This window comes from Empidonax traillii, unplaced genomic scaffold (assembly GCF_003031625.1).
Source record: "Empidonax traillii isolate 1590-97213 ecotype Southwest subspecies unplaced genomic scaffold, ASM303162v1 scaffold3:size4013460, whole genome shotgun sequence".
In the NCBI taxonomy this organism is placed as follows: domain Eukaryota; kingdom Metazoa; phylum Chordata; class Aves; order Passeriformes; family Tyrannidae; genus Empidonax; species Empidonax traillii.
Window position 1 is genome coordinate 1830655 of NW_020955196.1, and position 13901 is coordinate 1844555.

General features: G+C 40.6%; 1 protein-coding gene across 5 annotated transcripts in view; it reads left to right on the plus strand.

Annotated features, from left to right (window-relative positions):
• Positions 1-1182: 1182 nt before the first annotated feature.
• PTBP3 (polypyrimidine tract binding protein 3) overlaps positions 1183-13901 on the plus strand; it is a 54621-nt gene continuing 41902 nt past the window's right edge. The window contains exons 1-3 of one of the 5 annotated variants that reach the window (XM_027908916.1): positions 1183-1192; positions 4936-5138; positions 13773-13844. In XM_027908916.1, the coding sequence (XP_027764717.1) occupies positions 13820-13844 (25 nt within the window). In that variant the 5' untranslated portion in view covers positions 1183-1192; positions 4936-5138; positions 13773-13819. Of the gene's footprint in view, positions 1193-1259; positions 1368-4907; positions 5139-13772; positions 13845-13901 lie in introns of those variants that run through there. The other 4 variants (XM_027908830.1, XM_027908993.1, XM_027908682.1 and 1 more) reach the window with 4 other exon arrangements.

A 13901-nucleotide genomic window follows, 5' to 3' on the forward strand; every position in this document is an offset into this window, starting at 1 on the left:
CTGGGGCCCCGAGGGACAGCGGGAACTGGGGCCCCCCTGAGCCACAGCTGCCCCCTAAACTTTGCAGTGCTACAGGCTGACGGAGGAGGGGCTGCAAAGCTGTCTAGATGAAAAAGATCTGGGGGTGCTGTTTGACAGCTGGCTGAACATAAGCCAGACATGTGCCCTGGTGACCAAGACCAGTGTCATGCTGCCTTGTACCAGAAATAGTGTGGCCAGCAGGACCAGGGCAGTGATTGTCCCTCTGTACTTGGTTAGGTCGCACCTTGAGTACTGAGTCCAGTTCTGGCTCCTCACTCCAGGAAAGACACTGAGGTGCTGGAGCAAGTCCAGAGGACAGTGGAGCTGGTGAAGGGTCTGGAGCACAAGTCCTATGGGGAACAGCTGAGGGACATGGGGTTGTTTAACCTGGAGGGAAGGAGACTCAACGGGGACCTTACTGCTCTCCACAACCACATGAAAGGAGATTGTAGTCAGATGTGGCTCAGACTCATCTGCCTCAACTAGTGACAGAACAAGAGGACATAGCCTCAGTCCGTACCAGCGGAGGTTCAGGATGGACATTACGAGGAATTTCTTCATAGAAAAGGGTGATCAGACATGGGACTGAGCTGCCCAGGGAGGTGGTGGAGTCATCGTCCCTGGAAGTGTTAAAGGAAAGACCGGACACAGCACTTAGTGCCACGGCCTAGTTGACAAGGTGGTGTTAGGTCCCAGGTTGGACTTCAAACTAAATACACCCTGTGCCCGACGCTGCGGTTCCGAGCGCGGAGCTGACGGGCGAGGAGCCGGGCACAGAACCTCTCACCCCGCAGCCGCGGGACCACGGCACGGCGCAGGCGCCGCGGGACGGCGGGCGGCGGGCAGGCGCGCGCCCTCGATGCGCCTGCGCCCCGCGCGCGCCCGGCTCGGGGCGGGGCGGCCCCGCCCTTGGGCTCCCCCGCCCAGTGGCCGCCCCGCCCCCCCCAGCCGGGCAGGGCCGTCCCGCCCCGGGGGCCGGACCGGCGGAGGAGGCCGGACCGGCGGAGGGCGCCGGCCCCGAGCCCCCCGCGGCGTCACCCGGTGCCGCTCGGGGCGGGGCGGGAGGCCGGCACATCCCGGCTCCTTCTTCCTCGGAGCCCCCAGGGTGCGGAGAGAGGGGCTGGGGGAGGTCCCCTCCGCCCCCGTCGAAGGGACCGGGGAGAGTGGAAAGGTGGGTGTCGGAGAGAGGACGGGTTTCGGAGGGGCCGGGCTTGGGGTGGGGATATTCCCGAGGGCTGCTCCGCCAGGTTCTTGCGGAGGAAGGAGGAAGCCGGCAGACGTCGCCAACCTGGGGCAGAGGGGCCAGGCGCTTCCGCGGGGAACTTCGCGGTAGTCGGGACGTGCGGGTCTCCCTTCCTTTTCCTTTCTCTTTCTTCTCCTTTCTTTTGCTCCCACCGCGGGCGGGCTCGCTCCGCGTTTCCCCCCACGCTCGGGGCTGGCTCTCCCCCGCCGCGCCTGGCTGCGGGCCGGGATGCGGCGGGAAGCGCTGGGAAGCGCCGGGATGCGGGGCCGGCGCCGCCCTCACCCTGCAGTCCCCCAGCGGCCGCCGCCCGGGGGCTGCCTTGGCCGGGTCCCCGTCTGTGCCAAAGGGTTACCCCTGCCGAGGTGGCAGAAAGCCCCCTGGCGCCCAGCGCTCCTGGCGCTGGGCGAGGGTCGCGGCGAGTTCTCGGATATTCGCTGTTTCGCGTGGTAACCGAAGTTTTGTGCCTCAAGTCCAGGGGTAGTGTCTGTGGCAGGGAAAACGTGGGAGTGCTGCTTTCTCTGCCTTACCCCTGGTGTCTGGTGGAAGTGCATATGTGGAAGCGAACTGACTGACATCTATCCTGCAGGGTTAATCAATAATCAGAATGGTTATTCAGGTAACCCTAAACGCATTTTTGTAGGCAGCGCTGAGGGCTTTAAGCACGCAGCAAGTTGTTACAGGGATGAAGTTTATACAGCATGTCATCCTCAAAAGATAAAAATATTTTTAGCAAGTCTGAAGTATTGTGCTCCCTTTTCTGGGGTAGCGTGATGTACGCTGACTATCTGTCATGTGTCTTGATAAAGTTTTATATCTTGAAACTAAGTAATAAGCCCAAGTTCATTATGTATACTGACAGTTCCCCTCACTACTTTTTAAGTGAAAATGCCGTTACTGGTATTTTTTTCCTTTGCCTGTTGATATTTCAAAATCCAAGGCCTAGGAAGCCTGACCGTGGTGGGAAATTCAGCTATCCCAGGAAACTAACCAAGCCTAATGTCAGTGGAGTACTTTACTGTTTCTTTTGTTTTTTTTCATGATAACAGTATGCATATGGGAAAAGGGAAATGTTCACTGACGACTTCACGTGTAGATGCAGCTGTTACACTAACTTAACTTCATCCTGTATGTCAGTGACATGTAAAATCTTAGCTGTTCTTGAAATCTAGAAATTCTGAAGCAGAAGTCAATATGACTTCTTTTTTTTTTTTTTTTCCTGGCTATTCAAAAAATTTCTGACATTTTTTAACTCTGTTGTACTGGAGGCTTTTGTAGGGAGACAGGTTGACAAGAACAATCTTGTATAAATGCTAATTAGTCAAAAAGCAAATACTCCTAAGAAGTATCTTTTTGATGAGCTTAATTTAAAAAATGTACTGAGTAATTTTGCTGTTATCAGCATTTTTTCACATTTCCTTTGAAAATGCTTTTTGGAATATTTCAAAAGAAAATTAAGATTTCTCACTGGAGTGAGAATTTTTTTTTATTATTCTGTCAAATGTGCTTATGAGGAACATGCAATTTTGTTTTTCTTTTATTCTGTTTGAGAATACAATTATTTCTTTTCTCTTAGATTGTGGAATTGCTATCTAATGAGGGTGTATAGTTCTTCCTGTGGTCTCATACAACTCGTGTGATGAATTTCTTTTCCAAAGGGTTTGGGGTTTTTGTTTGTTTATTTGTTTTTAATTTTCATAAATGTTTTACTGTTTCAGTTGAGAAGGGAGGGAAAAGGAGGTATCTTGATGTACTACCCCAAGATACTAATAAAGATACTCTAATGTTGACATTCATTCTGTTTCGAGTAGAAATAGTACAGGTAAAATATATGTAGTTCTTAAACTGCACAAATCCAACATCACGAAGTAGGTCCGTCCTAATAAAATTGCTACTCAGGGGGTAAGAAGACTACTATGGGCATTTAAAGAGGGATGCATTTTAAGAAATTTTCTGAAGTAGAGCCTCTTATATGTTTCAGTAAAAATACAGGTGGTCTAGGATAACTGCAAGCTTAATTATGCTCTGAGATATTAAATGCTCCCTGTGACACTTCAGGAAGACCTGGGGTTTCGGAGTAGTTTGTGGGTATTCTTTTATTGTTAGAAAATGCTAAATACTCTCTGAGAATTGAAATTCATTGGGTAGTCTCCAAACTATTAGTTAAAAATTCAAGCTGTTAAGACTGGGGTCAGTTAAAACTGCCCTTATAAAATTAAAGTAAAACAAGTTAAAATTTTTCAGAAAGCAGCTTGTGATTTCTTATTTTTGAGGGTATTTAAGAAAAAAGAGTAAAAGAAGGAAAATTACATTTCCTTAGCGCTAATACAAAAATGAAATACAGGGATTAATTTCTTTCTTTGGAATGCTGAGGCTAATTTAGATCCAAAACTTATATTTAGTGAGGGTAAGAATACATACAGGTAGACACACAGAAACCATTTTTATTTGGATCAGAAAGATTCTGTAGAAAGATGGGAGAATTTCACTGCTTTACGGCAAAGAAATTGGCTCTTTATTTAAGCTTATTGCATTTGCAGTAAGGAAAATACAAGTCACTTTAAACTGATAAAATTCAATGAAACCAGTAAAGGTATGAACTGTATTTTTTTTACTATCAAAAGCAGACCAGATAGATGTATGTTTTTCTGTAACTGAGGTTAGTGGCTTCCTTGCAGGTTAGAAAGAGAGGAAAATCAGCAACAACAGTAAAAACAACAGCTGAATTTATATTCGTGAGTTAGATTCAGTCATTCCAGTACCACATTAAATCTAGTTTAACAAGGCTTTGGAATTGTGGAAAATGATGCTCAAGCTTTTCTTAAAGTCATGAACCACTTCCACATTAGTATCCATAAGTTTCTGGCTCAGAAGCCTTTTTCAGATTTATATTCTTTGTAGAGTAGAATTACATAGCTTACTTTTTCCTGTAGTTGCTTCATAGATACCTGTTGCTAACCCACTCTGAGTTATGTGCTTGTGAAAAATATCTAATACAGGCCTACTGTGAATGAGGTTATCCCTCATTATGAGCTTACTGTTCACTTACCAAACCTGTTTACTACTACTATCTGATATTATCAAAAATGGGAATCATCTTTCACAGTCAGAAACATGAGAGTAGCAAAATACAAATCAATCTCATAGTCTCCCTAGCAGTTGTCGAATTATGGTGTTTTGATTTGGTGTGTAGTCAAGAAAATGTGTCTGCTTTGGGTACCCTGTCAGGGGAGATAAGTAGTTGAGTATGCCTTGCGAGGTCCTTGCGAGGGAGTATTTGTCAGGTTTTCTACTGAACTAATCCTGTGCTAGCTGAAGCACTCAGGAGGTGGTAAGTGATAAGCACAACTTTTTGTCTGTGTCAACCTTCTTTTAAAGGATATCCCCATTAAAGATAATATTGCATCAAAACATGAGGATGAGAGTTAGTTATGTAATAAAATTATGCCTACAGCTGCTGTTTCAAGGTACAGTTCTTAATTATTTTCTTTTGCACTCATTAACTGTTGTATGTGATTGCACTCTTGCTTTGATTTTCCTGCTTTTGACCATTGTTTATAATTTGTACTTTTAGTTTCATTTTGTGCTGCATGTTTTTTTATGGATGGATACATTTGAGACTGTTTTTTTTCTTTTTTCATTTCAGCATGTGAAAATTGTGCCTATCTTTTCAGGTCTGTGAACGTGAGTTTCACCTTGGAGTTAGAGGCAACGTTTCTGACACTGTTAAAAGGTAAACAAGTATTTTGGCTGTTGATCCTGTTGATGCCACTCTTCCCTGCTCTTGCTGCTTCCCTGTTGACTGAAGTTGTTCAAACTCAAGTCTGTTGCCAGAAGAGCAGCACCATCCTCGACAGCACATTTCTGCACCTCCCTTGTAAGTGTAGCAACTGCCATGTGTGAACTGCATGGTAAATCAAATTATTCTGGTAGCATGCTGCCTCACAGTTGTTAGTCACTGCAGCAGGAGCTGCAGTGTGTGAAAACACAAAGGTGAGGAGTAACAGGGCTGCCTTTGCTCAATGAAGCCTTAGATCAGCTTAGAATGACCAGAAAACCACACCCTAAATTTCCTGTGAAAGCCAATTGAATGAATGCTCATATGATTCAAATATCTAACCGTTATCTTTATCCTTGCAATTAACTTCCTTAATCACACTGAACTACAAGTAATTTAACTTGTTGCCATTCTTATTCATTAAAAGACATGGTGTATTACAGTGGCATGTAACTCAAGGAGAAGACAGATCATTCTTTCTCCAAGTAAATAGCAGAAGCAAAGGAACCAGAATAATGTTTGCATGTGTACACTGCGTGGAAGTGTGCATGCTTCACACAAAACCAAAAGTGTGTGGTGGGGTCAGTATGCTCTATTAGGATCTTCCCATTTAAATGAAATATTACTATTTCTTGGAAGGTGGTGTGCATTAATCACAGGAATAAGGATGATCCAAAAAACTGCTCCAATATAGGCAGAAATCAAATCTTACCACGTCATCTGCTGTGGGTGGGGCCAGGCCATATGGCAAACCCAGGGACTGATAACCCTTTCCTGGTCTGTAGGTCGCATGGTAGCTACATCTGAAGTGGCAAGGGAGAAGGATGTGTATTTCCACATGTAATGAAGAACAGGCCTCTGCTAATCTGATCTGCCTTGCAGGGATTTCATTGACAGTATTGCTCCAGCTTTTGATTCTTGCTTACTAGGTGCTTCTCAGTCTGCAATACTCTGGAAGAGAGAATAAACATTTTTGAAGTGAGAATTCAAAGCACGTTTTTGCACTTGTTCAGAGTGACAACATACTTCAAAGACTTCATTTCAGTGTATAAATTATGCTTCAACCCTTTTTGAGATATAGACTCTCATATCCTAAAGGTCTTTTCCAACATAAATAATTCTATGATCCTATATGCCTTCATCCTTTTGCTAAAATATTTTCTAGGCTAGAAACACTAACAATACTGTTTGGCAGTCAGCTTGAAATGCATGTTGACACAGGGACCCCAAAGACTACTCCAAATTAAATTAATATAGCATCCAAGTATTTTATTGAGTTGTAACATTAACAGGTGGCTTAGTTTAATTCATAAATTGCACATAATCCCTCTTGGTTTTGTTAGGCCTTCTTCGTCTTCCTGGTTTTGTGGATTTTCACAAAAAGTTTGATTAGATTTTCTTTCTGGTTCCATTTCTATAGGTTATTTGGTGGTTCATTTTCTTATTTAACTACCCTCTATTACTGCGTTAATTTTCTTACTCTTTTTTAATTTATCAGTATACCTTTTTCTATTTTCCAGTCTCTGATTTGTCATTCTTGTTCCATGTATACAGACAAGCTGTTTGTTCTGATCTTGTGTTACCAGGAAAACTGCTCTAGCTTCACATTTGTTCCTTCCCCATCGTCTCAGTTACCTGTTCTTTCCCAAAACGCAAACAGTTTGAAATCTGTAATGATTTCAAAGTGATGTTGGAAAAAGAAATCATTACTGTGAAGTTATCCAGTACACACTGTAAGACCTTGGATGCGGTGGAAGCTGCAAAACTTAGTTTCTTTGGAGGAAACTTCCTGGACTCACAAGTAGGTGATCTGCTTGGTTTTAGTTTGTTTTCTGTTAGTGCTAGAAAACTTTTTTCTGTGTAATAAAACCTGGTTGAGGTACAGAAAAACTTGCTCTCCTTATAAAACTGGTCAGTTTCAGAAAATGAGTACAAACTCTATCTGTCATCAAGTCTTACAGATCTACTCGCTGCATGAGCTAAAGTGGCATTGTATGCAGTTCCAGGTTCCCACTGTGATCACTGAAGATTAAAAGCAGATGCTGCTTCCAAAAACTGAGTTAATTGTTACTGGTGTGAAAGTCTGTCTTAGAAGACTGTTTCTATATAATTTTTGTTTACTAAGTAACTTAACAGTAAAAAGACTTTAGGGTTACTGTTAAATCACTTCACATTATACTTTGATCAGGGAAAATCATGACTTCACCAATAAGTTGTGTGTTCCATTGAGAGCTGGAAGAAACAAAGGCTGTTAAAGGATGTGTTACAGTGAAATAAAACAAGGGAAAAGTTCATGTTGTGTGGCTGGTGTAATATTTATGTGAAGGAATTAGAGGGGAGAAGAACTTGTCCATCGATACTGAAAAGATGAAGCATTTAGTTCAACAAAAGATGCAGGCTTTCTGGATACAGGGGTATATTAATGCTGTGCTGTCTCCTGAGTCTCCAGGCAGTCTGAGATTATGACTATGCACTCATTTATATAACTAGTGTATTAATACTAAAGATTTATTCTAAAGGATGATTGTTACAAGGGCTAGTTTATTTATTAATTGTTCCAAAAGACGGAACAGCTTTGGGCTGAAGAACGCAGACCCACTGCATGAGAAAATGTCATACAGTAAGAAACTGATAAGGAACACTGCTAGTGAAGCAGGGAGGAAGCAAAACAGTGATAAGACAAAAAGGACAAGAACTGTGGGAATCATAGGTGTGACCTTGTTTTTCTTGCATACAACACTGCTCTCCTAGAAAACATTGAATAGTAGTTGAAAATTCAAGTTGTGAATAGAAATGTTATACTCTAGTGTTATCTTGGTACAAATCTTCCGTCTGTTAGGACAAGAGCTTATTCAAGTCATACTTAATTTATGTGATAAACATTATAAACCAGACTATTATTACTTTCCAACCTCTTGACTTCAAGTGTGCAATCCTTAGAGTTCTTAATCCTAGAGTTATGTGATTGTTTCTGCATATGAATCTTCCTTTCAAAAAACATAAAAATTCTAGTTTTCACTCTAGTGAGGGAAAGGTTTAAATGTGAAGCTGAAAATTAAATAGTCAAAAAGCAAAAAAAAAGCACAAGAACATGTGTCTTCAGAGTGTCATAGGAACATTTTTTTTAAACTATTTGTAAGGTTCTGAAAATTTGCAAGCTAGAAAAGTAGTTTCATGCTTGATCAGTTGAGAATTGAATGTTATTTTCTTAAACTAAGATATGTATATTTAGTTCTACACAGCAATAGAAATCAAAGTAACAAATGTAAATGTTCTTCCATGCTACAAGGTAGAGCTGCTGATAAACCCTGCATTCTGGAATTCTGTTTCTGATTTTTTCTGTTTTCAGAAGGAATTAGACTTAAAAATGAATTGTATAAGGAATGTTTCCTAAAGAAATTTTGCACAAATTTTATTGATTGCTATTGTGAGCAGCTAGTTGTTGTGTTGTTTTTTTTTTTCTCCACACTGTGCATAATAAACTATTTCCTTTGCAAAAGGAAAGAAAGTAATCCGTATCTCATCACGTTTTTACTTTTATCACAATGTTTTTCTTTCTTCCTTTAGGCTATTTACCTTTGAAAAAATATCTAATATTGTTATTTTATCCTTCCATATTTTTAAATACAATGTTGTTGCAGATCTCTTAGCAGTTGGTTTAAATGGATGGATCTCTTTCATAGCCTTTCACACTCACTTTTTACTTCTTTTGTTATATCCCTTCCTGGGTTTGCTGTTACTGTATTGGTTGTTCAGTTTTTCTCAGGTGTTTCTTTCTCAATTTTAACCATTAATAATAACAAATTATAAACCAGATTGTCTAGTTATGGTGCTTTCATATTATAGGGCTATGTAAGTTTTCTTCTGACTAAATTCAAGAGAGACAGTTTACTGGTTCTTCATTTGGGTTACTGGATGTTTGAAACATGACTTGTGCATAGTAAAGCATGTAATGATGCAAAACTATACACAATATGGCATCATACAGATACATTTGTAACTTGAAGCAAAAAACCCTTGAGTTTAAAGCCAAGCACCTTCTCGCTGTAGAGGACTTGGTTCTGTATGGTGTTTATTTACAGATGTGTTCCCATATTCAATTGCTTATCAAATTTTGTATTTATACTGTCAGAAAATAATGTTGTTGGAAATTGTAATGGCCAGTCTCTTCGCGAACGAAGAACCGGGGAAGGTTTTTACACCTTCCAGCCTGCGCATTGGATTTTTTAGGTGAGACACAGTGTGTGCGGAACTGAGCCCACCCTTTAATCCTGAGGTTCATCTGCCGGGGCCAAGCGAGCTTGGACGGTGGCAGCTAACGAGCTCCATCTGCCCGGGGAGGGGCCCTGACCAGGACTCGAATCTGGGTCTCAGCGTTCACAGTGCTGTGATTTAACCACTTCACCACCAGGGGCTCCCATATTTGGAAATTGTAAATGAGCGATGATACCATGAAGAAAAGCGGTCATCTTCTTGATGCAGAGTTTCAGAGGAATCTCTGCTTATGTGTCATGATGCCTGCTTGGCCTCTAGAACATTCAAAGTGTCCTTTCAGATGAGCTTAAATCCCTCATACGAAGTGAACATATTTCTCATTTTAAGAATGAAAAGGCACATTTTATGTTCATTAAAAAACTTTACTTGTCACACTAATTTGACAGCTCTTGATAATCACATGCTCAAGGTTGCTTTTGCATATTTTGCAACTTCAAGAGGAAGATGTTCTTCCCCTGTATCCAGCATAAATGCAAAGTACATAATGTTTTTCTCTTAACCTTTTAATTACTGTTGCATGATTCCTTGAAAGTGTACAGTATCTTGTTACCAGTGTAGGAGGGAGTTTCCGTAGTTGACAACAGCGGCAGCAGAGCAGGCTATGTTGTGAGCAGACCACTGAGTGTTTGAGCCTCTGGGAGAGTAGCTATCGGGGCTAAAACAATGTGCTTCTAGGGTGGCTGGTGATCAGCAGCTTGAGCCAGTGTTTGGAAGGGGTCTTGATAGCGGAGGAAAGGAGGCTTGCTTATTTGTGATTGTTGCCTCTAGTTTCCTTCTGTTTCAACTTAGTGAAATGGCAGGCTTTATTTTTGTAAGGTCAGTTTATTTTCAATGCAAATATGTGATTTTGAAATTTCCCCTAATAATCCTTACCGCTCAATAATCCCAAACAAAGGCAAAAATGTTGCTGTAAAATAGGAGAAGTGTAAAGTCTTACGGTTTAAGAAAAAGCAGTCTTATTGTTAAGAGATCACTAATGTGTTTGGAATGATAGAATGAGTGCAGGAATATAGAAGGGTGTTGCAGCCTTGGGTTGGTAGCTGTCTGGTGTCGAACAATCCCATCTACCTTATTTCTCACAGATATATATCACAGGAATATTTACTGTATGATTGGTGCAGTCCTTCTGACATTGAAACAGAAGGATGGTGCTGCTTTCTGTGAATGTAGCTTTGTGCTGGAAGAAGTGGTTGCCAGGGAAGGGTTAGGTAGCATGCTTGCTTGTCCTGCCTGCATCTTCCTTTTTGCCTGTGTGGGCTCGCAGGGGATTGGTGCAGGTGGCTCGCTGGGGTTGAGTAGCTACTGCTGTGCTGTGGACACCGAAGTAGTAGTGATGGTACCGCGGCAGTGTAAACTCACATCCCTGCTGAAAGGAGTGCTTGTCAAGGTTGCTTTGTAGACAGATTAGGCTGCTCTTTTGACAGTTTCCTGCGCTGGACCTAATAGCAAATAACTAGGAAGTAGCTAGTGGAAAACTTGTGTACAGAGACAGAGTAGGGGCATGGTAGGTTTCTCTAGGCTCTGTATAAAGATTTTTGTAAGATACTATCTAGGGCACACTCCCTTCTTGTGTGGACTTTTTCAACATCCAAGGCCTTGCCAACCATTTACCAGTAGCAGATCTTTGCCACCACATTAAATGCTTGATATTACAAAGTATTTAAATAATAACTCTTTCATTTCTCACTGTGAAAGAAAGAGATTGAACAAACGGACTTCATGAACTTGAATTGTCATTTCTTCGTGGATTCTGTATGAACAGAGTTGTGAAGATACTGAAGAAGTACATGTAACCTTTTTCACTAATCCAGAATATCCAAAACATGCATTTTGTATGTCAACTTGCAAGAGAACTGCTGTGGTGTCAATTTATCTTTGCATTCTTCTATAATGTGGTTTGTTCTTGTTTTCAGTCAGTGATTGAAAAGGCTTGCCAGTTATCTTGCTGGCTGAATAAGGAGATGATGAAAAGCATCTTTATAGTATTCTTGTACTTCAGAAATAGTTTGGTTGGCCACCTGCAAAAGCAGTGGCATTCCTACCAGTTCTCTTATACCAACCACATCCTTCCAAGGGGCATGGTACAGTAAATAAATGTGCTGTAATTGTATGGATAGGTATATACTGTAGTATTTATATCAAAAGGTAAAAGTTGGAATAGTGTTTCAATGGAGCATTCAAATGATAACAAAAAGTTTACCAAAATCTCCAGATTGTAATAAACTTAAATTTTGTAATCAGGGTTCTAGACTTAGGAAGCCTATGTCAGCCAGTTATTCTACAGCGTCTTGTTTAATCTGATGTTTTATTGTTAAAAGTATGTTCACTTTAAAATACTCCTTGTGTTGGGGTGAAGATATGAAGACAGTTATACATTTGAAATGTAGTATAAGAAAACCAAAGCTTTGCTTGTCTTTTATTAGATCAAGTAGAACGGTTGACTAGGGAATGAGCTTGGAGTTTAAGAGAGTTTTATTATGTTTTGGCTGTTATATTAACAGGTTAATGGTTGTCAGCATAAAAGCAAAATCTAGGTAGCGTTCTTAGGGAATAGTGATTGAATGATGTATCATTGCAAGTACAGGCACATGTCATGATTGAGGGTTGTAATTTTGTGCTACCATCTTTCTGCTTTCTGTTGAAGCTGGTTTAGTCCTTCATCCTGGAGCAGTTCTTTGTGTGCTGCAATGAGCTACGGTTTCAGTTATATGGATTTACGCCAGTTGTACAGAGAGTTGTAGCACAGAGCACTGCAGCTGTCTGAATTGTGCTTCTTTGTGTGTTTGTTAAACATGGAAGAGGTTGGAAAATATTTTTTTTCTGAAAATATCTGTTATGGGTTTTTTAAAATATAATTGTTTATAAAATTAAATATAAAATTGTAAGAATACAGGCTAAATCCTTGAAGTTAACTTATTGTTCAAAATAATAATAATAGATGTATTTGGGGCTGAGGTTTATAATGAAATCAGAAAAGTGTTAAAAGTTGCTGCTGCCAGAGTTGGATGTGTTAAAACACTGTGTTTTCTCACAGCCATCTCGAAAAATGCAGAGATTTCTTCTGTTGAATAAATGCTAAGTTAAAACAAAAACAGCTGGAGTTACATTAGTAGTGGTTTTTCTTCCTACCCTCCAGTAAGTAAAAGGAAGGGCTGGTGTAATAAAAGATCATTCTTAATATTTTCTACTACTCTCCATCTGCAGATATATCTGCTTTGGTTTAAATAGAAAGATACACATTTTACAATCAAAATATGCTCTTCTGGTGCAATACCCTGGTATTTGCACTGACACTGCAGTATAATTAACATGCAAGATCAGTAATAATTTTTTGCTTATTAGCAGTACCCTGAGCAGTACTTTTGCAGCCAGTACAAACCAGCATGATGGCTTGCTGCTGCCGTTCTTGGTCTCAGCTCCCCTTTCTTTGCAGTGGATTTTGGCACTCTTTCAGCTGATTAGCTAATGTACCTTAGCATAGAGTGCTGGCAGGTTGGAGAATTGATTCATCTCATGGAAATACTCTTTTTCACTGGGCTGGTGCAAGATAAACAGTTCATTCCAATGAGCAGGTGAGGATACTGAACCAAGGGCAACAGGAACCTCCTTTTCTCCCGAAGTGGTAAGGAGTTGTTTGTATCAGTTTATTCCATCTTGCAGAATCACTCCCTCAGTCTCAACTTTTTAATTAAAATGCTTTTATAGAAGAGTATGGTGAAAAATTCAGGAACCTTAACTGCCTTTCAGAGGTGTTGTGGTATCTTGTTTCTCATTGGCATTTTGAAGCTGAGGCTCAGCTGGAATACTACAGCAGTCTTAATGAGTAAACAGGCTTTACAGGCAGCTAGGTGCTGATTTCTAAATGAGAACCCATTGTACTCAAACTCCTCTCTGTTAGTAGTTAGAACTTCAAATTGCCAGTATTGTCAAAGTATATACTTCAATTTTCAGTACAATTTTTTTCTGAATACATAGGACCTACCATCAAATTGTTAGGACAAGGATCAGTTTGTGGGGTTTTTTTAAACTGCCATAGGTATATTTAAGTATGTCTTGAATTAGTTTTGCCCTGTGTCCAGTCAGAAATGCTGACTTTACCTATATGGCTGTTTGTTTGCTCGTATGTGGAAAACAATGCTGTGTTGCAGACCCAGGGCCTGCAACCAGCTCATTTCTTTTCATAAGCATTCTTAAGCATTATTCTTGAAATTTTAAAATGTAAACTGTAGTGGGATAAATGTAAGTAAGTGCAACAGCTGAACTTGCTTACTTCTTGAGATGGGTGAAAAGTTATGTGTTTGGCTTTTTTTTTTTTTTCCTGAAAAATAAGTTCCCAGTGTATACAAGGAGGGTGTTGTTGGGAAGGTTAAATTACAGGAGTAATTTAGCTTTTATATTAAGTTTTTTTCTGCTTCTCTGTAATAGCTTTTACTGGTAATCTTGTCTTTTTTTTCTTAGTGTGGTCCTGACGAGCTTCTTCTGGTGTCAGTAACAGACTGTTTACCATGAGCGATTCTGCTTCAGCTACAGGTATACTTAAAAAAAAAAAAAAAAAAAAAGGCACAGTTCTTCAACAGTGTGTGTTTG